Source organism: Physella acuta, unplaced genomic scaffold, assembly GCF_028476545.2.
Source record: "Physella acuta isolate Inbredline_101_S28 unplaced genomic scaffold, ASM2847654v3 ptg001039l, whole genome shotgun sequence".
Taxonomy (NCBI): domain Eukaryota; kingdom Metazoa; phylum Mollusca; class Gastropoda; family Physidae; genus Physella; species Physella acuta.
Genome location: NW_026732556.1, coordinates 65704 through 92774, shown reverse-complemented (window position 1 = coordinate 92774; position 27071 = coordinate 65704). Strand labels below are relative to the sequence as shown.

Genomic DNA, 27071 nt, shown 5'->3' with positions numbered 1-27071 from the left:
CCAATTAAACTCACAGTTTTCACATGCGTTAATTCAACTCAGTTGATTTGACTTTATAGTCAAATGTGTTCAATGTTTTAATTTAGACCTGCACCAAACTTGTTGGTCGACACAGCATGTTAGGACAGTAGGTCAAAAATATTTTAAAAAACGATTCATTATTTTAAAAGCTCGGCATGTAGGTTATATTCAAGTAATAATACAATTACTCCTAACCTCCATCAAACAATATCTCAAGAAAGCTCTTAATATTTATTTGGAGTTTATTGTTAAGTATGAGAAATGATTTTAAAAATTTTGGGCTCTGTCCTTCAATTTATTCACTACTAGTGTCCGTGTATATGTTTTTTTTGATATCATCACCATAGGACTGCCAGTTTTGAAGTGAAACATTTTACATTGGCTATTTGGGCCTTTGTGACGTCTGATCCATGACAAGAACGACACGACCACGCCCCGTATAAATGTAGCCACGCCCAACACCACACGGCCACGCCCATGACAAAAACCCATTCCACCAATCACGTAACACTGAGCGAGATTAAATTATGCTAAGCCTGCATTTACTCACTTTTCCCATCACCCTAACCCACCTTTACCCCCACAACCACTACCACCACTACCACCACTACCACCACTACCACCACTACCACTACCCCCACCACCACCACCACTACCCCTCCCCCATCACCGCCACCACCACCGCCTGTAAACATCACATTTCAAACACCGATTTCTCTCAAACCCCGCCTACCATCCCCTCCATCAACCAGAGCCCCTACTACCCATCATGCAAACACCAGCCTCCTCTCCCCAACTAAATTTATATAGAAAACAAACACTTTTACCAGTGTCTGCCCCCCCCCCCCCCCGAACATGTTGTCCGCCCCCCCCCCCCCCCCAAAAATCAAGTGCTCCCCACCAACCACCCCCCCCCCCCCGGAGAAAAAAGTCTGGAAGAAACACTGCCCCAATATATAACCCAACAACCATTTCCCGTTTCCTAATGTAACCACACCCACCTTCCCCCACCCCATCCCACCACCCCGCAGCCCCAACTAACCCCGCCCCACCCCCTCCCCCACTGACCCCACGACAAGCCTGCCTGTGTCTAGAAATGTACTTAAATACTCAGCACAAGGAAATCAATAGACAGACTCATTTACTAAAGTGTCCTCTTGACGTGAGGTTCTGTGTTGCTTCATCACGTGATTTTAATGAAGGAAAATATCATTGGTCAGTTCATTGTTCAGCTTGACCTGTACAAACACAAATAAATAAAGCGGAGATGGTGGTCAAATAAACGAGAACATGGCTGTGGTTCCATGGCTGTGGTTCCATGGCTGTGGTTCCATGGCTGTGGTTCCATGGCTGTGGTTCCATGGCTGTGGTTCCATGGCTGTGGTTCCATGGCTGTGGTTCCATGGCTGTGGTTCCATGGTTGTGATTCCATGGCTGTGGTTCCATGCATGTGGTTCCATGGCTGGGGTTCCATGGCTGTGGTTCCGTGGCTATGGTTCCATTGCTGTGGTTCCATGGCTGTTATTCCATGCCTGTGGTTCCATAGCTGGTATGAGATTAATTGGATGTAGAAGCCAGTGGTTGCAGTTGTATATGTACCGCCGGTCTAAACTTGGCAGAAATACTGAAGGTGGGCAATACGTTACTGTACGGAATCTGTATCTGGACAATGTCGGAATGTATTAATTGTATTTGCTTATGTAAAAGAGTTGTTAGTGAAGAACGTGGAGGAAATATATATATATATATATATATATATATATATATATATATATATATATATATATATATATATATATATATATATATATATATATTCACGATTGATTGCTTTCCTATGACTCATTCTGAAATCAGTAATTACCGTGTGATAGTTAAATGGTGTTTAATTGATTTTTACTTACAGCTGTGATGTAATACCTAGGCAGGTCGATAGAAAACAGTTTCGCTTCCCCAGCAAATGAACAAATTAAGTGTAAAAATAAGAATGCCTCGGGCGCTACCATAAGTTCGTGTGGACGAGTTGTTTTTTTTTTTAACTTGGATGTGCTCACTATGTCTCAGATTTGTAACAAGTTAGCGTTTTGTGATACTTGACCTTCTGTTCATTTTACAATGTTATATGATGTTATATGGAGCCTTCGTATGTGGCGTGCGTAAAGTTTGTTTGAGAGGTTGTAACCCCAAAATGAGAGCTCAGTAACTAAAATAGACATACATATATATATATATATATATATATATATATATATATATATATATATATATATATATATATATATATATATACTCTCACCAATCTGGACAATGTCACCTAAAATCTCACCAACCTCATCACAATGGCACCTAAAATCTCACCAACCTCATCACAATGGCACCTAAAATCTCACCAACCTCATCACAATGGCACCTAAAATCTCACCTCTCATAAGTCTTGTGATGCCATGTCCATTTGACATCTGTGATTATGTTAAAAATACTTTCGTGGCATTTCAATGACAAGCATAGAAAGATTTAGTAATTAGCTCAATAGCCTTAGGAAAAAGATATTCCTATCGATTCGACTCTACCTATCTCCTGTCATAAAGCCTGTTGGCTCATTTACAATAATAATATATTGCAACAATCGATTTTTAAATAGCATGTCTGGCTGTTTCCTGACCTTATGTTACAATATGTCGCTATATGACGTGAAAGTATGTAAGAATCTGTCACTACACGACGTGAATCTGTCACTACATGACGTGAACCTGTAACTACACGACGTGAATCTGTCACTACACGACGTGAATCTGTCACTACACGACGTGAATCTGTCACTACACGACGTGAATCTGTCACTACACGACGTGAATCTGTCATTACACGACGTGAATCTGTCGCTACACGACGTGAATCTGTCACTACACGTCGTGAATCTGTCACTTCACGACGTGAATCTGTCACTACACGACGTGATATTACGGTAGTATATGTAACATGGACATGAGAACATCAACTGTTGCTGGGACTATGGAGAACGCTTTAAAATGCGTTACTTTATAACATACATTAGTTTACAATGGTGGTATAACATATTATAACATATATTACTTTATACTTGTGGTATAACATACATTACAATGGCGGTAAAACATACATTAGTTTACACTGGTGGTATAACATACATTTGTTTACACTGGTGGTATAACATACATTAATTTACACTGGTGGTATAACATACATTACATTATACTGCTGTATAACATACCATCATTGTATATATAACATATTTTACTTTACACTATTGTTGTGTAACATATATTACTTTTTATTTTTACTTTGTTACATTTTTACACCGCTTGTATCTTGTCTACTGTCTGCTTCTATTTTTTCTGGAGGTGAACGGTCTTTTAACGTGAGCCTGTTACTTACGACATCGGGTGTTAGAATGAGCACTAAGTGACCCTTTCATCTATTTTAAGCCACTTCACTTTGATCCCCTAATGGTAATGGTTAAATACATGAAACTAAGTACGAGCAAACAGAGAGCTTCGATTATATTACACAAACATGTATGTCGCTGAATATTTTTTTAAAAATCTAAGTGCATCTATCTTGAAAATAAGGTTAAAATAAAGACAGTACTGAGTACCTCAGTACAGTTGTATGCTTTAAATAGTGTCCCAGAGTAACGGTCCTTGTCATTAGTTTTAAAGACGTCTGCACAACACAATCTGTTACTGAATTTTTTTTCTAAATACTAAAATATTTTGAAGAAGTTTCGATCTTAGAAAATGAATGATTAAGATCTTATAATAATGCGAGTTTTCCATATTTTATCAATATCAGATGTTTCTTCCCTCCTAACACTACGCTACGTTGTGAAACGCATCCCCTCCCTAAATAAAAATGGCGTCAAAAAAATATAACTCTTTCCCTTCCCAATTATTATACTCTACAAAAATCATTACAGTATATGCATTTTTAAAAACCTTTTTACTTCTTTATAATATTATAAACGAGACATGTACCCTGCGTCACAATTCTTTAATCACCTACACTCCCTTATGTAACACATCGTCACAAAAATATGACCCCACCCCTCCTCAGATGTGTGACTGGTTTACGGGCTCGAGTTATCTCCGATTGACGCCTCTGATAGTTAGCTGTTTGGTCGTCCAGCGCCTGCACATAGGGGGACACGCCCAGGATAGGGACAGATGTCTATATTAAATTCTTCCACTCCCATCTTCCACGCCATATCTATATCAAAGACTTCCTCATACACACTCATGATGGTGACAGATGTCTATCCTCCACTCCCCTACCCCAGATACGCCAATGTAGAAGACACCAGCTGACAGAAGAATGAATGACAAACATTAGAAAAATATTTGTAATCGCCAGTGGTTATGTACTAAAGGGAAATAACTTCTATTATTGTGTCTGTGGGGGATTTTACCAAACATAGTCTCCACGGGTTGTCAGTCCTGGTGCTGTTTACAAAAACAGAAATATTAAATAATCCACAACACGAAACAAACATACGTGCAGATATTATAGTAGAAAACAAAACAATGTATTCACCTCAATAGGCGAGTGTGTATTTTCTTGAAAATTAAAAAAAAAAAAACAATATATATGCCTACCTATTTCGACCCACACATTCAGAAGATAAAAATATATTTTTGAAGGCCTTTCTTAGTTCATTGGAAGTAGGCTTTAAATATACTAGGTATTGGTCTGATTAATAAGAAGTCGAATGCGTCCAAGTATTGGTGTATTGTGTGGTAGGAGGGGGGGGGGGGGGGTTGATCAAAACTGTATCATTATCCTTCACTAGAGCTAAAAAAATGTATGCCTTATTAGTTGTTGTAATAGTGTAGACGTTGTTGTAGTAGTTGAAAGAGTAGAGCAGAGGCCCAGTGGTGTAGTCAAGGGGATTTTAGAAGCCCACCAACACATGGATCCTAAAAGATTTGCGCACAATTAAGGGTTATGGGACATTATAGGTATGAAAACTACTCAATTAGTTGATGATTATACCTATATATAGATAGGGACTACTTAAATTAGTATGTGCCATGAGTGATATACGTTATATTTAGTTTCTGTTCAAGTGAATCATTAGAATTGTATTTAACTTCAATATGTTAGGGGAAATAATAATAATAAAGTATAAAAACTATTTCAGAGGATAGAGAAGAGAGAAGAGTTATCCCCCTTGATGTTTAGTTTTCCTAGCAGAATTTGTCCCACACATAACAACATAACATACTTTAACACACAATTATAAAATTTGATTTCCAGTGTTATAATCATGTTTTATTTATCTTGAAACGGTAGATATAATTTTATTTAGAGTCTATCCTTTTTATGTGTTTTAACCTCTTTTTCTTTTCACATTAAACAATTTAGTCCACAAGCAAAACAAAAAATAATAAAATAAAATACTGAGAAAAGAGCAATCATACCAAACATTAATAAGTTTCATAATTTTGGTGTTGAGCCAATAAAATGTTTAATTATAATTACTTTTATCTCATAGTGTAAATTGTTTAGCTAATTAGAAACATGTTCCATGTAGGTTTAACATTTAATGTGTGCCAAATGTTTATGTGGCTACCATTGTAACCACATGTTTGTGGCACATTGTAACCACATGTTTGTAGCACATTGTAACCACATGTTTGTGGCACATTGTAACCACATTTGTAACACATTGTAACCACATGTTTGTGGCACATTGTAACCACATGTTTGTGGCACATTGTAACCACATGTTTGTGGCACATTGTAACCACATGTTTGTGGCACATTGTAACCACATGTTTGTCACACATTGTAACCACATTTTTGTGGCACATTGTAACCAAATGTTTGTGGCACATTGTAACCACGTTTGTAACAAATTGTAACCACATGTTTGTGACATCATTTTTTAACTATAAATAATACAATGAAGACTCAAGACCTTTGAACGTTGGTTTGAAATGCATTAGTGAAAATACTTCAGCAATAAATACTCAGATCTATGACCATGGCCAAAGCTAAGCTATTACAGGTTTTCAATGACAACATCACAAACCCAGCAGTCAGCAACATTCCCTTAACAACGTACCTGCAGAATGTGCCACACAGCTGTTATAAAACATCTTTAGCAGAATTCTAGAGAATAAATTATTTATGTTTTTTAAATGTCTGTAGTTGTGGGTCGCATGAGACATGTTTCTAATTGTGTTAGGTGAAATAATAAGTTAAAACTGAGAATCTTCTGATCTAAAAAAAAAACATAATAAATTAGTCTGGCCTATAAATTGTTTGCCTTATTGAACACAAATGTAAAAATGCATCTGTCCAGTGGACATGATGCAGGGAACATGTATTGCCAGGACAATTGTGCCTCTACACACATTTGACAGTGAGGATTTGAAACTCAATAGCAACATACTAACTTTCTATCACCATTTATTGTTGCTTATTTTTTTTTATGTCTACACAAGGCTTCTGTTTAAACATACATTGACTGATTTTTGTTGAGCCAATAATACAAATAAGAATTGATTTGAGTGAAGTCACTAAAAGACTTGAACAGAGCAACTGCTTGTGGGTGAGTTTTACTTACAATAACATTGCTTAAATAAATAAAAATATACAAATGTTTGTAAAAATCAGCTTTGAAAGCTCAAAGCATCGTTAGTATCCCAATGATTGGTTGGTTGTTAGACAGCTGATGAATGAAGCAAAATGTCAAATGATAAAACACATCACTCAAGAACCGCAACTCTCAGAGTAGAAGACATCAAATCAAGGTAGCTGTAAAGAGTAGCAAACCTTGAAAGTCAACCTAGTCTTTTCAGGAAAAACCGACTGATATTTTGGTAGGTCACTACTAACCTTTCAAGAAAAAACTAATTTTAAAAGAGTATGTTAAATTTTCAGAAAAAAAAAATAGAAGTTATGATACATCAATCATTTTCAGATAAAACTACAATTATTGTAGATCAACCTTTTCAAAATAAAACAGTCACAATAGATTAACATTTTAGTAAATCTTTAAAGCTAAAATAGACAACCTTTTCAGGAAAAACTATTAAGTTATAGAAGATCAAGAGAAAAAAAAATGTAATTTTGAACATTAAACTTTCTAGAAAAAAAAAAAAAATTAAGGTACACCAACCTATGTGAAAAAAATTGTACTAAACAGACAGTTTGGAACCACCACAAAGGTTTTGTCAAAATATGTCATCATTTTCTTTTCTTCTAGAAATGTAGAATATCACACATGTCCAATGGTTTATATAGAGAAATAGTGTCATTGAGCATTTGTAATTAGACAAGTAGATAATAACTTGCTGTTTACTGTAATAAAAAAACTGTTTTTTTAAGTTAATAGGTTATTATTTATATTTTTGTTATTAGTTATTATTTATATTTATTATGAGTAATAAGTTATCATTTAACAAAATTCATTTAGTATAAAAGAGTTGGCAACTATTGCTGATATAATATTACTGTTAGTACTGTTATAAAAATTATTCTTGTTTTTGGTTTCTTTAGTTTAAAATAGTTTGAAAAATTACTGTTCTCTTTAAAGTAGATTTATAAGCAATGAAAAACAACTGTATTTACACATTTTGGTTAAAACTGATTAATTTCTGCTTTTAAAAAGTACTTAAAATGTAGGGTCATAAATGTGATCGTAAAAGATTATAATATCATTAAAACTAACTAAATAATATGTTTTTATTTTAAAGTAAAATAAAATGTCAGTTTTGCTAGAAAATAAATGAGTTTTAAAAGACAGTTTATACTTAGTGATACTAAAAACTTATGGTAAAATGTTTGGCTTAGTCGTCTATTACACATAATATAATATAGTCAAAATATAAAGTTATTTCATATACTCATGTACTTAAAGAAATTTGCCTACCACATATTCACAGCTTATTTATGTTTAAAACTAAAACCACTTTGGTTTGTTAGCAGTTCATGTGGTTTTTAAGAATGAGGTTATTTTAGCATGAAATTTGAACAACAATAGTAAATAGTTAGAGTAAAAAAATCTTGTTGATGACATGAGAGTCTTGAGTGACATCAGTGAATAAAGTAATGTTAGAATTGAGAAGGGTTGATTGTAAAGATGATATGAGTGAACACATTAGTTTTAGTTAGCACCAAACTTGATCAAAGGCACTTCTACATAAGGCAATCTCATTCCAAGGTTTGCTTGATGGATGACAATGGCCAAAACAAGCAAACTTTAAATAAATATACATTCAACACAGCACCAAAAAAATAGTTGAGCCTAAATAAACTGGGATAAGTTGATAGAAAAACTACTAACACTTACAGTGTATCAGTTTTATTTTTAATTTAAAGATTAATATTCAGTGCTTTTAGCATTATACCAATAATTGTTTAATTGTTTTTAAAGTATATTATTTTAAGATTATAATGTTACAGTATTTGGAAATTAATTTCTGCTTTTTAAATTCAAACATAAAATATCAGACATAATGAGTTCAATTTTACATATCCCTAAAATATAAAAGAAACAGTTGAATTGATCAGACATAGAATGCATCGTTAAAGTAAAATTTGTATCACATAATTGTGGTTAAAATTAACACTTTTATAAACTCAGAAAAATAAATACTGAAATGATTATAGACCAATTTAAAAATGGAAGAATTTTTTAACATTCCATATTCAGCTTACTTATTTGAATTAATATTTTATCAACATACATTTCAGATAGAAAAACATATAAGATGAGGAACATTTCATAAAATCAACAATTACTTTTACTAAAGTCCATTTCATTCACAAGTGAGATGACTGCCTGTACGATCCATCTCTAAAAATTATTATGGTGGCATTCATACACAGAAGGTACTGAAATATTTACAAAGAGCTAAACAAAACAACTATTTTTTTCTACTTTGGCTGATCTGCAATCTTCCACACATGATGAATGGAATCGTCAATTAAAAGTTGTTTGTATGTTGTTTTTTTACCTGATATCATACAAGATCTTCAGCCCTATATAGGATGAAAACGATTTTTAAAATTAATATAAATACATAGGCCTACTTTTTAAAATATTTCTAGTAAGTTAAATAAATAAACCGGGAGTGATCTCCCCTAAACTTTCTTGAATATTCTTATATAACATTATGGGGGATGGCAACTCGGGATATAGACATGATTTTTTAATCCATTTTTAATTACTTAAACTTTTTTAAAATACAATAGAATCTCATAGAAAAAATAATTGCACACTAAGTGAATGCCAAACAAAATGTGTATAATAGTGCGGAATATTATTAGTACTTTATAAATTCACATGCGTTTTTTGAGAAATCGGAAATAGCGTAAATTAGTACTTCCGGTCAACGGAAATTACTCAAAATTTGATAGATGGCAGAGAATTAGATCTTTTACTTACAAAGAACTTACATGTGAAATTTCATTTATCTATCTGAAATAGTACTCATGTTATAGGCTTTTGAAAAATTGAAAGTAGAAAAAGTTCCACTTCCGGTTATCAGAAATTGCTGAAAAGTTGATACGGATCTACAAATTTGATATAATACTTATATATGAAATTTCATCAACCTAGCTGTAAAGGTAGGCCTACTCAAGTTATCGTGTTTACAGGCACACACACACACACACACACACATACACAGACATACGGACAAGATTTTTTTTTTGTACGATTACAATACTTTCTCTATACTTCGTATATACGAGAAAGTAAAAAAAGATGTTTCTATTTATTTACAAAAAAAGTGCAAATCTTTGGTTGAATTGTTGATATTTTGTAAACAATTACACACTCATGTTAAATTAGCTTAACTTTTTATTTTGAGAAAATAAATTTAATTCTTATCTATTCTCTACATTTTATATAAATTTATTTTAAACAAACTTTCATTTAAGGTTCATGTACAGTTAAAGTAACAGAAAAATGAAATACCTTCTGTGTTTTTCAGCCTCAATGCCATCCAAATGTGAAAGAATGACTGCTTGTTGGAGTAAATTGTCAGACTTGTTAGAATGATTTGACTTTGAAGTCATACCAACAAGAGCAAGACAATCACCTGGATGTTTGCTCTCCATCTCATCCCCACCTCTCAGTGTGATCACAGCTTGAGATAAAATATCACTTGTATCTTTGGATCTGGATGCTAGTTTTTCTGAACAGGAAAGCATCTGAAACACATTTGTTTGCATTTAGAGGTCTTTTTATATTAGAATACATTTGTTTTTGTGTCCTACATTTTTTATGAGACTGATGTACAAATATTTAATTAACTATTGGACCAAAGATATTTGAAGATGCCTTTGCAATGATGAGTAAGCAAGAGGTATTATAGATATATAGGTTTAATTGGACATAATAAATAATAGATCTAAGTTCTAGTGGCTTATGTTTTTTAAGTGAAAATTCATAGGTGTATGATCAAAATTTATAAGGTGTATGAATGTGTATACAGGAGTATATTTTAGTTGAACTGTATAGATGTATGTTAAAGTGGAAATATATGGGTGTTTCAAGCAGAAGTTATAGGTACATGATTCAGCCAAAACATATAGACATGGGTTCAAGTGAAAATATACAGGTTCAACAGAACTTACATAGATGTACGTGCAAGTAGAATACCTACTTTTGGCTGCACTTTACATATGATGTCATGTAATGGGATGAATATCCCGTGGTCTTTCTGACAGAAGAAGTATCTTTTTTTGTTGAAAAACCCATCATGGTGGCCAACTAGATTTGTAAACACAAGTTTGGAAGACATAAGTTTGGAAGACATAAGTTTCATTACAAGTGAATACTTAATTGAACATTTTGTATAATCTGAGGGCATTCATGTTTCAATGCTCTGTTTATCTACCATTTATCAATAAGAGATTTCTGAAGAGGTTAGCTAATACACAAAAAGAGAAAAGAATTTACAAATTAAATGTATGTATTAGTAGTAATGAGGTATGGGTATGCATGTTATTTGGGGTATAACATTACAAACATACAGAATTGTTTCAAAACTATAGGACAATGCACAGAAATAGTTGAAGTCAAGACAGAACAGTTCAGCTAGAAGGTTGTGGTCAAGCACCACAATGGCTTGTTTATAACGCTAGTTGATATAAAATATGACACAGATGGAAGCTGAGACTAATGTTAGACAAATGGTGTTCTTATAATATCCTAACAAAGAAATGGTACTAATTGAGGTAAAGGAATTGAAAAGACCAAAAGCAGAACTTTATAACAGATGAGACTTGTGTACTAGGAGTAGAATTAGGGTTAGTTTGATCATGTTTGCTGCACACAGAGACCAACAGCACCTACATAAAGATTATAGACCAACAACACCCCCATAAAGATACCATGGGCTAGTTTGAATTTGTACGTTATACGCTGAGACCAACAGCACCTACATAAAGATTACCTGGTGCATCTAACTCCAGACCAACAAAGACCATATTTGGTTGACCAATTTTGTCAAGATGACCAATGTAGCGAATACGACCAGTTTTTTCTCCTTTAATGACCACATGATCACCAAGTTGCACAACAATTTTGGAACTACAAGAAGCAAAAAATAAACTCAAATTATTTTTTAAAATACAGGTAACTACAAAAAGAAAAGCAAATTCAACTTAAAATCATGTTAAGAATTGGTGTATTTAATTCATACTTGCTAACATGATTTTTTTAAAAATATGTTTAAATTTGAAAATGATAGCGACTTACCTAACAGGAAACTTAAGAAGATCTTCATTAAGGCTGGCACTAAGTGCTGCATGTATTTCCCCACCCATAGCTTCATCACATGCAGTGCACTTACAGCCATATAAAGGTTCTGCATAGTGAAGACTTCCCACAGGGGGAGGAACTCTTGTGCTCACTTTTGATGATGATAACCTTAAGGCAAATAAAACAGAAACAGTTTTAGAGATGATACCATTATTAATACCAACAAGACAGAAACAGATGTTAGATGATACCCTTATCAGGATTAATATAACAAACATAAATATATATATATATATATATATATATATATATATATATATATATATATATATATATATATATATATATATATATATATATATATATATATATATATATATATATATATATATATATATATATATATATTGTTCTGAGCTGAGTATTCTACTGACCCATTGGTTCTTGCATGCTTATGACCATTAGTCACACATTTGGGTTGACAGTCTTGTGTATTGGGTGAGCTATTGTTCTGTAGTTCACTTGATGAGAAGTCTTCATTAGGTAATTCTTGCCGCAAGTGATCCTGTGTACATTCCCTAGCTAATTGGTTCATCTAAGTTGAAAATAAATTGTGTTGGTACATGCGAAATAAAATATTATCACAAATAATTTCTCACTGCTATAATGCTCTCTTCATATGCCGAGGTCATAGAAACAAGTAAACTCTACTTCACTTGCCCTATAGACCGTCAGGTTTGAAAGGGGAACTTTACTTTAATGATCTATAAAATCATAGTAAATAACAACTCAAAGATAATTTTTAAAATAGATGAGAGGGCTCTAGCATTTTCCTTAATAGGTTGTGTCCATTAAATATCAAGGCTAACAGCTGGATTAATTTAATTAATTACTATTTTGATTTTATTTAACACTGAATATTTTTATTATGTTACATATATTTAACATTTAGCATTTATATATAGACCGAGGTGGTGAATGAAATCAATAGATCTACCTTCAATGATGTGTTAACCAAACTTACACTAATAACACACAGTATTATTAGGGACAAGTCAGATCAGATCAAATCTGTTGACAGCTCAAACCATTAAAACTCACCTCTAATTCTTTTAGTCTTCCTTTCAGTATTTCAATCTCTTTTTTGGCTGATCCCAATTCTTCAGCTAATTTTGAATTGAGACGTACAGCTGGAACAAACACATAGAACAGAGATAAAATTATATCATAACAGTTCAGGCAATAGAAAAAAATTATCTAATAGAAAAACAAGATGTGCTTAAAGTAAGAGAAAAACAGAACATTAAATTATGTATTTATACACTGTTGTGCTCAGCTGTTCTTACTTTCAATAAACTGTTCCTCAAACTGTGACTCCCCTCTCAGGGCCAGAGTGCACTGGGTCTCCTTGGATATTTTTGGACTGATCCTCTTGATCTCCACATTGGGTTCACTGGTCATCTCAGGCAAAGAATTCTTCCTGCCCTGTGTTCTGGCTGGCAGGTCAGGGCGCCCTGCAGGCCCGGACACGCTGATATCCGGGGAGGTGTGGGCGGTGTGAAGCTGCTGGACTCCTCCCATTGGGGGCTTGGGGGGCTGGATAAGAGAGAAAATCCTGATAGAAAACATGGCAACAACAGATGAATAAATCAAAAGCAGGTTTTTTATATGTGTCTTCAAACAGGTACTCATCAGAGCTGGGTGGACTCAGAAAGGTCCATTTGAATAAATTAGGGAGGCAAAGACTGTCAGTCTAGCAGTTGTGCAATATGTTGTGTAGTGAGGGATCAATGACTCAAATACTGCTCACGTATGGATATCAGATTAAATCCTAACATTACTTCCCTACACTCAATACTACAGTAGCACAAGCAATGGATTATGACTTACTACTGACATTTAACATCTAATCTAACTTCATTTTTACTGTTAAAGTAATCAAATACTTAAATTTTTGACTAAGTTTTCATCACAGTAGTCAAAAAGCAATGTTAAAAGAGCCATTTCTTATGATCTGCTAGCTTTAGCATTATCCTATCATGTGAATGTAAAATGTAATCTTTATAATTAAAATATGGATATGTCCCAACCCTTCCCCAATTAGTGTTTATATTGTCAGTCTAAAGCACAACATCAAACAAATTAAACTGCTAAAATCAACAAAAATCATAGGTGAACATAAATAACACTCTAAGGTAAAACATTAATAAAGTGTTTTTAGTAATATTATTGATAACACTGAAGTATGTACTTGTTATGGTTATTTTTAAGAAACAGGATTACCAAGACATAATGGTGTTACATAATTTTGGTTAAACTACTTCAGATAACAGCAGAAGGTTGTAAAAAAATGGAAGTACCTGACGTGCAAGTCTTGGTGATGTTCTTCTGAATGCATCTCTTGAGAGGGCTGGTGAAGGCAGATAACTTTTAAAACTGTATGTGCTCTCTAGTTTAGGAGAGTTACTCACATTACTGGAACACTGGCTACACCTTGAACATGGGCGAGATCTCTCCTGTCATTGGAAAGATTTGGTACAAAATGGGGTTTTAACTAAATCAGAAGGAGAGGGATTTTTTATAATTATTTTGTTTATGGTAATTTGTTTATAAGTAGAATATTGACACATTTTGAAGCTTGCAAGAGTGAAATAAATGAGACATTTTTAATAATGAGAAACTAAATGAGCCTGAACTAAAATATTTGTACTTACATGCAAGCCGATAGTCTCAGCTGTGATAGATTTTTCTATTAAAGGTGGGGTAGGGCTTGTGGAATGACTTGTTCGAAAACTGACAGACGTGGAAGATCTTAGTGCCTCCACCTCACGCTTTAGAAGGTAGACCTTCTTCTCTAAGCTAGAGTTAACACAACAATGTATTACTGCTGGAATATCTTTGTCTTTTAAGTATCATCATGAGAATTTGCATAAACACATTAGATTAAAACTGAACTAATAAAGTGAGATTAGTTCTTGTAATGTCTAATTGGATAAGTCTAGTTACAAGCTGTTAATGAATAAGATATTTTATCTCTGAAGTAAGAATAAGATATTTTATCACTGAAGTAATTCATTTCTCTTTGTTTAAATATTGATTAAAGTGCAACCATGTAATTATATTATGCCAAAACTAGATATGCCTACATAAGTAATAAGATTTAGGACTACCTTCTTTTGGCTCTAAGTAAGTTGGCAATATCAGCACACAATGGTACAATCCCTACCTTCTTTTGGCTCTAAGTAAGTTGGCAATATCAGCGCACAGTGGTACAATCCCTACCTTCTTTTGGCTCTAAGTAAGTTGGCAATATCAGCACACAATGGTACAATCCCTACCTTCTTTTGGCTCTAAGTAAGTTGGCAATATCAGCACACAGTGGTACAATCCCTACCTTCTTTTGGCTCTAAGTAAGTTGGCAATATCAGCACACAATGGTACAATCCCTACCTTCTTTTGGCTCTAAGTAAGTTGGCAATATCAGCACACAATGGTACAATCCCTACCTTCTTTTGGCTCTAAGTAAGTTGGCAATATCAGCACACAATGGTACAATCCCTACCTTCTTTTGGCTCTAAGTAAGTTGGCAATATCAGCACACAATGGTACAATCCCTACCTTCTTTTGGCTCTAAGTAAGTTGGCAATATCAGCACACAATGGTACAATCCCTACCTTCTTTTGGCTCTAAGTAAGTTGGCAATATCAGCACACAATGGTACAATCCCTACCTTCTTTTGGCTCTAAGTAAGTTGGCAATATCAGCGCACAGTGGTACAATCCCTACCTTCTTTTGGCTCTAAGTAAGTTGGCAATATCAGCACACAATGGTACAATCCCTTTCCTGGTACTGTTGACCACAAATGCTACAGCTCTGGCTGCCACCTCTTTATCCTCAACAAGTCCATTCAGTTCTGGAGAGCTACCTAGGAACATAAGCAGCACAACTTTCACTACATCAGTTCATGCCATGACTAAGTCAAAAAGTAGACTAATACAACAATCACTTGCAGGTAAAAGTGGATAAAGGACAAATACTATTTGTCCTTAAACAGATTTGCAGGGAGACAAGTAGGATAGTTTCTATGACCAACATAACACACCTATTTACTGTTACAGTTGTAAATGTGAAAGCAACTTTTCTTTAAACCCAGGCTGCAGGTACAAAAGATGGCATCAATACAAAAACCAGCAAACTAATCAAGTAACTAATAGCTGCTAGCAATAAACCAGACGACTGTTATGATTGTAGGTTATGGTAGCCCCCCCCCCCCCCCCCCCTTAGTTTGTTCCCTTACTTTCTTAGGTAGAACAATGATGCAGTATACAAACATAGAGATGGTATAAGGAGTGTGCTGGCACATGGAAATAATGCCAGTGTTTAGAGACAAAGGATTGGTATGTTAAAGATAAAGTGATTCCTGTTTGAGTTAAGATGTCTGTGTCATGTAGTACTGCTTATTTATGAACATTTAATTTCATACTCCATTGTTTTATTTTGTTATCACCTCAACATAAGATTCCAATAATAAAATTAGGCCTACATCTACATCTAAGTATGAAAGACAACTACACCAGCTTCAAGTTAACCAAGTTCTCTGCCCATAAGCATATAAACAAAATACACCATAGATACCATCCTTCAAGATTAAAAAGTTAGCATATAACATCACTAGAAACAATAACAAGGCCTACTTTAAATGATTCTACACTTTTTTCACCATATTTTCCTCACCCCCCCCCCCCCCCCCCCCCATCTCCCCCACCTTCACAAAACTTCGAACCCCCTCCCCTATAGGAGTGTGACATCATGAAATGTGTAGGACTGTTTGATGATATTTAGACAGTTCATGTAGGAACTTCAATAATTGGCTTACACTGTGTGTACAGTGTAGTATCGCATGTACACTAATGCATGCCGTGAGGTCTGTTGGCATCTAAGAGCAGCATAGCCAGCGAGATAGTGAGACGGGTTATCTATAGGCACTCCTTACGCATACCAGCAGTTTTTTTAAGTCACGGTAAGACAAAAGGATTATAAGGAAACAGCAATAAAAGTACAGCTCTACCTTAGCGTGGAGACCTAAGCAACCCATACAGTGTATGGTACACCTAGCGTAAACACGCTCTGAGGACGAAACGACCTGGGGAAGAATGGGAACTACTCGCATGGAATGTCTGCACTTCGAGGGTTGTAGGGAAAGTTTCGTTGGCTTCTTTCTTCTTTTCCTAACCTAGACTAGCATCAATATTATTTTTAAGTAAATTGTTAAGGTCAGGCAAGATGAAAAGAGAGGTAGTGAATAATTTGTGTAAACGATGTACCCCACACGCGTTCAGTACTCAGCCTGCTCGCAGCTTAAATAACTGTATGGTGTACGCACTTGTATTTAGGACAGAGGGGGGCGGGGTGGAACTTAGCAGAACAGCCGAAAGACTAGAAATTTATCAGATGGAATTCGTGTAGTCTGTATCAAAAGAATTCACATTGAATAGTTGAGTGAGTTTGTACATGTTGTGTGTAGCCGGGGCTTGAGACGGGAGGTGTCGTGGGGTGCCGTAGAACGAGTCGGATCGATGATATTGTTTTTCTTGTACAACCATTCATTCCTGCGGCCGTTTTTTTTATTTTTATTTTATTTTTACATTCCTGTTTGAAAAAGTATTTCTCCTCTTTAAAACTGATAAGAATTCTACCAGTCGAAATTGTGCAGAGGTTTTAGATAAAAACATCGAGAGAAAAAAAAATTCCAGATGATGCTCCCATGTCAGGTTGTTTTCGTAGCCCTCGCCCCACCTCCTATATCATATCCTTCAACTTTCAAACATAGCATACAGGAGAAATTATACTCTTCATTTATAATGTTGAATGGCTAATAAACAAAAGAGCTTGGAGGTCGTTCATAAATGACGTCACGCACACATTGGGGGGGGGGGGGGGGGGGATCAGCGGGATGGGGAGACGTAGGTTTATAAAACCTAACTTAGCATATAGATTTCTAGACTTATGAATCAATATGAATACTTTTAGTAGACCCTACACAAAATATCAATAATTAATATTATGGTCATTTTCTTTACGAACTACTTTATTTCTATGATTATTTATACTTTTAGTAGGCTCTACACAAAATATCAATAATTAATATTATGGTTTAATTTCTTTACGGACTGCCCGATGTCATTTTATGGGCGTCCAGTTATTTACGGCGATAGGGGGCGGGAGGTGGTGATTAAAAAGCTCGTCTAAAATAGCGTGACGTCATTTATTGTTTTGCGGCTGTAAACATTCGAAAAAGGTCATCTAACGACGATCCGCATCATCACTTGAATGCTTCAATGGATTTTTTAGCCTATATTTCTAAAATTAGCAGTTTGAAATCCTCTATCGTTAAAAATTATGTTTAAATAAGTAACGACAACCTAGCTATCCGATTTAGATCTAGATCTAGAAGAGTCCAATGACACAGCAAGAGATCTTTTAGCGGAATTCAATTGGTTAAAATGAAAGAAAATGTACTCATTAATTATCACGAGACAGAGAAATGACTCTGAACAGGTTCGTTCAAGTTAGATAACAGGTTTAGGGCAGTTATGGGTGAGCGGTGAGCGTTAGGTTATGGGTGAGTGCTAGGTTTTGGGTAAGATACCAAGTTTGGCATTACATGACATAAAGTATCAAACGACATAAATTAGATCTTAGTCTTGGAATTAATATGAGGCCATTTAAATATGTAAAATATTCCTACTAGCCTATCCTAGACCATTGTAGATCTAGCAGGGGTCGTCCATAAATGACGTCACACTCGTAGGCAGAGTTTCTTCCAGGCATCTCTTCGGGGGGGGGGGGGGCGAAGCCCCCCCCCCCCCCCCGAAATTTTTTTACCGCCCCCCCCCCCCCCGAACGAAATGAAATTTATATAATTTATATAGAAAATATATAGTTTTAACAGTGTCCGCCCCCCCCCCCGAAGAAAGTTTACCGCCCCCCCGAAGATTTCAAGTGCCCCCCCCCCCCCCCGGAGAAAAAAGTCTGGAAGAAACACTGCTCGTAGGGGAGAGGGGGGGCGTAATTTTGTGACGGTGTGTGATGAGGGGGAGGGGGGGGGTTCAGATGGTGTGACGTCACTTTTTTGCATTAAAAAAAGCAATGTTAGAAAACGAGTTTTAGCCGTTATTTCGCGTTTTAGAAAAGGTTTTAATAAATTTTAATAGGAATGATCAAAATACTCTGTTGAGAGAGTTCAGACAAGATTTTGGAAAAATATCGATGTTTTAAAAAAATTCAACAGCAATTTTGAGGGGGGGGGGGGGAGTTGTAGGGGGATCTGGCTTTTTGTGACGACGTGTGACGGAGGGGGGGGGAGGGGGGAAAGGTAAAAATCGTCCAAAAAAGCGTGGCGTCATTTATGGACGACCCCTAGCAGTGATTGTTTTGTTGGCCTAATATGAACATAGACAAGAGTTCAGGCACTTCACTCACTAAGCACTGCGAGTAAAACCTTTCAATGGCCACAGAATAAGCTCAATATTTCTAAAAATGCCGAAAAGTTTGGACATTTTTAAAAATTCTCACTTTATTTACAAGTGGGGCTTGTTTGGTTTTTGTTTTGAGGTGTTTTTTTTTTTTTTTTTTTTTTTTTTTTTTTACTTCAGCTGTTGAATTTTAATAACAGTAAGCCAACCAACAAAAATTAATGGAACATTAAGATTTTAAGTGAAATTTGTGTGTATATCTATCTAGATCAATAAATTAATTAAAATTAACTACCATATCTACATCTAGATCTAGAATTCTATAGATCTAGAATCTAGATCTATATCTAGATTATTACTTTTACTAGACTATGGACTGGCACAAGGCTAAGACTTAAGACAGGTTAGACGAGATCTAGATTTTTTCTAGAGTCTAGATTTTGTAGAGTCTAGAGTTAAAGATACAAACACACCACATGGATTATGTGTTTCACTGTTTTTTATTACATCAACACTACACTACAGTCAACAGTGATAACAGTCACTAGAGTACAATCTAGCAAGGAAAACACTCAACTACTCACTCAGTCACTCAGTGAGAAAAAAAAACTCACCAATATTTAGTCCCGATATGGAGCTGATTTCATTTTCCCAGTTCAACCAAGTACTTCCAGTATTGTCACTTAAAGGTGGACTATGATCTTCGTTAGTACAATCCATTCCTAAAGTCATTTCAATATTGAGATAAGTCTACGTTACGGTGAAAACTGTGTGTATGACGTACGTGCATCACTGGCGGCCATTTTTTTCAAGAACAAAACTCTGACATAAATCTGGAACTCTCACTCGGGTTGAGTACAGCTGGAAGAACAGCCAAAACGGTTTACGATTAAGATTCCCAAGCAGAGTGTATGCTTCCGTGTGCTCACGAGTAAGCGAAACTCGTTTCGTTAAGGAAAACAGTTATGTAGTAAATGGATTTTGCGCCAGTATACGATTGCGTGGTCCAGTATTAAGACTGATGAAGTCTACTAAAGTCTTCTCTATGTAGAATGTTCGCCTTCCACTAACAGAATGTTAGGGCCTATATATTTATTTTCGTATTGTAAGCCCGCCTGTTTGGTTTATTTATCAAGTCGAATGGCACTCGTTTCAATGCTTACTTTAGCCTTTAACGCGATGTAGAGCTACATGGAGGCTGTGTTTCTTTCAGGCATCTCTTAGTCTTCGGGGGACACTCCCCCCCCCCCCCCTTACCTTGAACGAAATCGAATTTATATAGAAAATATATACTTTTATCAGTGCCCGCCCCCCCCCCCCCCAAGGAAAATTATGTTCGCCCTTTTTAAATACGTAACAAAACTTTCTTTCCTCTGTAAATTTTGCAGTTGGTGTAGCCCACCCCCCCCCCCACCCCCGCCCCCATGGTGATAGTTTTAAAGAGTGCACAGTTAATAGTAAGGATGTTTATCTATAGTCAGTTATTAATACAGTGGATTGACTCTAAGTAACCCTTAATTGAACTGACAAAAAGCATATTTCTTCTATATATTTTGCAAGTTTTCACCTTGGGGCCCCCCTCCCCCCCCCCCCAAAAAAAACGGTGTCACCCGGTGCGGTCCGCACGGCCCCCACCCGCTACGCCTCTGAGTGTTAGTATCCTCAAAAATTAAATACAATAGCAAGTACAGTGGATGTTTCGACTCAAGGTCTTCATCAGAGTACAAATATTTGACTTCCAAGAATTATGGCTATCCGTTACTCATGGAATCCTAGTCTATTTTGATGAAAGATGAATCAGTAAACTTCCATTCAGTTTTTTCCAGGCATCTCTTCGGGCCACCCCTACCCCCCCCCCCCCCCGAAGAAAGTCTACCCCCCCCCCCCCCCCCACCCCGCCCGAACGAAATGGAATTTAAATAGAAAATGTATACTTTTTAAAGTGTCGCCCCCCCTGGGAAAATTTAGTCGTCCCCTCCCCCCCCCCCCCCCCGAAAATTTTAAGTGCCCCCTCCCCTCCCGGAGAAAAAAGTCTGGAAGAAACACTGCTCCAATCTTAGTCAGCATGGTTGCCAATGCATTTTTCGTATTCTGTGGGCGCTAAGTCCAAGTTACCACGCTGGTCCCATACAGAGGCGGAGCAAGGAAGGGGCGTGGGATGACACCCGACCTCTCGCCGTCACTGGTGTCACTTTTCATAGATATCTGATGGACGCAGTGGCGTAGCGAGGTCGGGTGTCACCTGGTGCGGCACTTAATGGTGTCACCCTCCAGAGGCGTAGCAACCCTTCCCGGGGACAAACTTTCAAATTTTCGATTTGCATCCCCCCCCCCTCAAACTTTTGATTTGCACCCCCCCCCCCTCAAACTTTCGATTTGCATCCCCCCCCCCCCCCTCAAACTTTCGATTTGCACCCCCCCCCCCTCAGGTTTTCGATTTGCACCCCTCTCATTTTTTTCTCTATATATTTCGCTATTTTTTGCCTTGGTGTCACTCCCCTAAATGGTGTCACCCGGTGCGGTCCGCACCCCCCCCCCCCTCACTACGCCCCTGGATGGACGTCGTCATATTCTGGCAAAAGATGAGACACACATAGCACATTTTTAATGCTACGTTTCGTGTTTAAAAAATTCGTAACCATGCATGACCCTCTACAACATACCGTTGTTGGAGTTTTTAATGAGGTTGACTCCCCTGACTGTCTTTTAAAGGCCATTGTGTTGTTTCAGTATCAATAGAACTTGTGAATCAGCTTTCAACTACTTTTTAATTGATGCTAAAACGTCTTTACGGGTACCTTCAGTATCTCTGTACCGCCAAAGTATCTGAACGGGTCCATTCACAATCTTTTTATCGCAAATGCCAAAACAAATGTAGCCCACCTGTATTTCGATCATCTCTGAGTGTCTTTGATATGGTGCTCTCCCTGAGACCAAAGAAGAGGAGCACATTTTTTTTTTATTCTTGTCGTATCCACCAACGATTCCCAAGACCTTTGTTGGGGCGATAAAGCGGGGAATGCGAAATGGGCTGTGTCCCGCCTAGTTAAGAAACTAACCATAATGTCATGACATAATGACATGAGGTAGCCGTTCAGCAGTTGTGGTGGCTGGTTAAAGAAACTATTACATGAATACAAACTCAACGGAAAGTTTAGGATTGTCTTGTATTTGGAAATCGTTGAAACAACGCTGTCACATCTCTGCGCGTTTTGTGTGAAATTTGATGGAAAACTACTAAATCTGCATACGGTTCCGTGTGGGACTTGATACTAACTCTATTACATCAACTCACGTTTCATACCTTGTGGATAGTTATTCACCTCACGACACATCTCAGACGCTGCCCGTTGTAGAAACTTACTTGCTCTTCTGTAACAGCGTCCACTTTGGGAGGAGGGGGGGGGGACAATCAAGTGTAAAAAAAATAGATCGGACTTACATGTTACACTCTCGCTTTCGGTAATAAGTTGAAAATTTCTGCTGGAATAATTGAATTAAGACTGTAAATATAGCATTCGTATGGTGTATTCTACATGGAGGCTAGGCTTATATAGGCCTATAGGGCTGGTAAGTAGGTCACCAACCAGTTCTATGGCTCATGCAAGTTTTATTGAGCCGTTGAACTGGTTGGTGACCTACTTACCAGCCCTATAGGTAGACTAGATATTCGATGCAGGGATGACATCCTGGAACACTGCATCGGATGACAACCGACCCAGTGGCGCCACTTTATTGATCTGTTTCGACAAAATGATTAAACCTTATCTAACTCGCAAAAGGGTACATACAGCCTACATTTTTCATGCAAAACACAGTTTCTTCCAGGCATCTCTTCGAAGAAAGTCTACCGCCTCACCCCCCCCCCCCCCGAACGAGATGGATTTTATATAATAAACATACACTTTTACTAGTGTCCGCCCCCACCCCCCGAAAAATGTTGACCGCCCCCCCCCCCCCGGAGAAAAAAGTCTGGAAGAAACACTGAACACAGTTGATGCATACCTTCCCATACAGTCAACCAGTGTTTCTTTCGGACGTCGTCATATTCTGGCAAAAGATGAGACACACATAGCACATTTTTAATGCTACGTTTCGTGTTTAAAAAATTCGTAACCATGCATGACCCTCTACAACATACCGTTGTTGGAGTTTTTAATGAGGTTGACTCCCCTGACTGTCTTTTAAAGGCCATTGTGTTGTTTCAGTATCAATAGAACTTGTGAATCAGCTTTCAACTACTTTTTAATTGATGCTAAAACGTCTTTACGGGTACCTTCAGTATCTCTGTACCGCCAAAGTATCTGAACGGGTCCATTCACAATCTTTTTATCGCAAATGCCAAAACAAATGTAGCCCACCTGTATTTCGATCATCTCTGAGTGTCTTTGATATGGTGCTCTCCCTGAGACCAAAGAAGAGGAGCACATTTTTTTTTTATTCTTGTCGTATCCACCAACGATTCCCAAGACCTTTGTTGGGGCGATAAAGCGGGGAATGCGAAATGGGCTGTGTCCCGCCTAGTTAAGAAACTAACCATAATGTCATGACATAATGACATGAGGTAGCCGTTCAGCAGTTGTGGTGGCTGGTTAAAGAAACTATTACATGAATACAAACTCAACGGAAAGTTTAGGATTGTCTTGTATTTGGAAATCGTTGAAACAACGCTGTCACATCTCTGCGCGTTTTGTGTGAAATTTGATGGAAAACTACTAAATCTGCATACGGTTCCGTGTGGGACTTGATACTAACTCTATTACATCAACTCACGTTTCATACCTTGTGGATAGTTATTCACCTCACGACACATCTCAGACGCTGCCCGTTGTAGAAACTTACTTGCTCTTCTGTAACAGCGTCCACTTTGGGAGGAGGGGGGGGGGACAATCAAGTGTAAAAAAAATAGATCGGACTTACATGTTACACTCTCGCTTTCGGTAATAAGTTGAAAATTTCTGCTGGAATAATTGAATTAAGACTGTAAATATAGCATTCGTATGGTGTATTCTACATGGAGGCTAGGCTTATATAGGCCTATAGGGCTGGTAAGTAGGTCACCAACCAGTTCTATGGCTCATGCAAGTTTTATTGAGCCGTTGAACTGGTTGGTGACCTACTTACCAGCCCTATAGGTAGACTAGATATTCGATGCAGGGATGACATCCTGGAACACTGCATCGGATGACAACCGACCCAGTGGCGCCACTTTATTGATCTGTTTCGACAAAATGATTAAACCTTATCTAACTCGCAAAAGGGTACATACAGCCTACATTTTTCATGCAAAACACAGTTTCTTCCAGGCATCTCTTCGAAGAAAGTCTACCGCCTCACCCCCCCCCCCCCGAACGAGATGGATTTTATATAATAAACATACACTTTTACTAGTGTCCGCCCCCACCCCCCGAAAAATGTTGACCGCCCCCCCCCCCCCGGAGAAAAAAGTCTGGAAGAAACACTGAACACAGTTGATGCATACCTTCCCATACAGTCAACCAGTGTTTCTTTCGGACTTTTTTCTTCGATGAGGGGGTTGGAGGAGGCACTCCCGAAGAGGTGCATGAAAGAAACACTGCAGTCAATTCGGGGTTTTGGTAGATGGGCTTAAGTTTAGTCCAAGCGTAGCTCCATGGCATACGACAAAGTTGACGTCACGATAGTGTGTTAAATTTGATGCTCAAATAAGTTTTCTGAATTTGGTTCTTCGTGGTCAATGATGATATAACACTTCTCATTTTGTTTAAATTTTTAAACTTCGTGATCTGAATGAAAGTACTTGGCACTCGGTTTGACTATACATAACTGTACGCTAATCTGTTAAGATATAGCATATTTCGTCCTACTACGTAATATCGAGATTTGTTGCACTTCTTTAAGAACAAACTAGGCCTATTAATTGTATTTTATTGAATTCTCACAATGTCGGTCTCTGTTACTACTTTTAGTATGTTGATTTGGAGCCCGATCAGTGTCAATGTTTTTACTCTATTTTGTCGGTTTTTCGTGCCGTTTTGGAACTTTTTACAATAATGTGAATTCCGACAGATATTATTTTAGTTCCAAGCATTTACATTCCGACAATTCTAAAAGAAGAGATTACAAAATAAAGGATCAATAGCTAGATCTACATATTTTAAACAATGTAACTGCTTTATATCATCATTTAAAATCGGTTGTCTAGTTACTATTTATTTTGAGGTAAACAGAATGATAAAAGTAGTAAAAGCAAGATTGAATGTAGCGTGTCGATCTCGCCGAAAGCAAATGTTTAGTTGTGATAAATAGACCATTCTAAACTCTCTAACCAGTTCCTAACATTTCAACCAGCTTTTTCGGTACTAACGTATTGATTATTTTATTTTTTTCTATTTGCAAGTTATGTTTTAAAATACAGATGAACCTTACATAAACCATAAGCGCACTATATATATTAATTGTAATTTCTACAGACTTATTATCTAGTTAGAGAGCTATTTCTCATATAAAGGTCAACCTATTTTTGGTACAACAAATGTGTTGTGGCCCCGACTCAAGTGTGTAGTTAGAAAAAATTACGAGGCGAGGAGTTTACACTAACACTACGGTAGAGATAAGTTATTATATTTTTGTTACCTGTGTAGTCTGTATCACTCTATTATCTTATTTAGGCGTTTTTTTTATTAAATTTGCCATTTTAGTTTTCACAAAACAGATCGACCAGTGGTTATGGCAGTTTTTGTAAAGAAATTGAATAAGCAGTGTGAGCTGGAATACAGTACCGGGGCCTAACCTACCAACCAGAGAAGCACTCTCTCCACAACTACTAAGCTAATTTCAAGACTGCACTAGGCTGATTCTGTGGTGAAACCAATGAAATGTAGCAGGTTTTTACATGCTTCAAACACAAGGCTGGTTGAATTACAAATTTGAAAGCAGTTAAAATGATGGATGATTATGATCCTGCATGTCCTACTGAAGAGTAAGTTGATTGCAGTTAGAGTGTTGTGGTGGTAGGCTACAGCCTATTAATAGACATTGTCAGTAGGCCTATAGTATAGTCAGAGATATAGATCTAGGTTCTAGTAGTGAATTGGTTATAAAATAATTGAAATTTATATAGGACCTAGATCTAAAAACTTCCTTGTACTAATACTAGGCCTATGAAAGTTATGAACAATAAAATCTCACTGAAGTTACTGCTATAAGACAGCAGTTGTGTTTGTACAACTAATGAAACTTTAATTATGTAATCAGAGATAGGGTAATCACACCCTTTGCTTAAAATCCACCATACTGAAGTTTTCAAAAACAAACATTTGATCAAAGTTGTGCTGGCTTTAACCCTTTCCCCGGCAACATATTTGGTACCCTGTCCCCGGCAACTGGGTGGATCACACCCAAAGACTTTCTTATAGTAAATTCTTTTCTTTGTTCATTGTGGGGTGGGTAACAATACTGACACAGTTGAGGTATTCAGGGCACAGAGGCCATGGGGAACACAAGACATGTTGTTGTCAATGGGAGAGCTGTAATATGATACTAGTGGTTGATGGGATTCTCAAGCAAGAGTTAACCTGTGGGTGGACACATGTAGTGATTTATACTCTTTGCTGGAGCTCTGACTTGCAGTTACAGACAGAACTGTAGTTTAGAGTTACAATAGGTTAATGAAATGCAGGGGTAAGATTGCCTGTGGGAGGACATATATAGTGATTTGTACTCTTTTAGGGAGCTCTGGAATGTAGATAATTCGAGCCTTTTAGAGTAACTTGACATTTACCTCATTAGGAGTACGAATGAGGACAAAAAGGCAAACCAACTTTGTAATGCTGCTT

General features: G+C 36.8%; 2 protein-coding genes across 7 annotated transcripts in view; one reads left to right on the top strand and one right to left on the bottom strand.

Moving 5' to 3' along the window:
* Positions 1–6010: 6010 nt before the first annotated feature.
* LOC131954912 (uncharacterized) lies at positions 6011–20104 on the bottom strand. The gene is made up of 12 exons (XM_059318758.1): positions 19869–20104; positions 15566–15704; positions 14494–14638; positions 14140–14295; positions 13126–13375; positions 12881–12969; positions 12214–12374; positions 11777–11947; positions 11472–11608; positions 10680–10786; positions 9989–10224; positions 6011–9048 (listed from the first exon to the last, which is right to left on the bottom strand). The coding sequence occupies exons 1-12, from the start codon at positions 19984–19986 to the stop codon at positions 9030–9032; spliced, it is 1728 nt and encodes a 575-aa protein (XP_059174741.1). The 5' UTR covers positions 19987–20104; the 3' UTR covers positions 6011–9029.
* Positions 20105–25533: 5429 nt separating this feature from the next.
* Positions 25534–27071, top strand: part of LOC131954909 (titin homolog) — a 32346-nt gene continuing 30808 nt past the window's right edge. For 2 of the 6 annotated variants that reach the window (XM_059318745.1, XM_059318746.1), the window contains exons 1-2: positions 25604–25840; positions 25935–26215. In XM_059318745.1, the coding sequence (XP_059174728.1) occupies positions 26178–26215 (38 nt within the window). In that variant the 5' untranslated portion in view covers positions 25604–25840; positions 25935–26177. The other 4 variants (XM_059318741.1, XM_059318742.1, XM_059318744.1 and 1 more) reach the window with 4 other exon arrangements.

Coding starts and splice junctions, on each gene's coding strand:
- LOC131954912 (XM_059318758.1), bottom strand. CDS start 19,986: ATGACTTTAGGAATGGATTGTACTAACGAAGATCATAGTCCACCTTTA. Junction 15,705..19,868: donor CATATCGGGACTAAATATTG/GTGAGTTTTTTT, acceptor TTATGTTCCTAG/GTAGCTCTCCAGAACTGAAT. Junction 13,376..14,139: donor CACCAAGACTTGCACGTCAG/GTACTTCCATTT, acceptor TCTCTTATCCAG/CCCCCCAAGCCCCCAATGGG.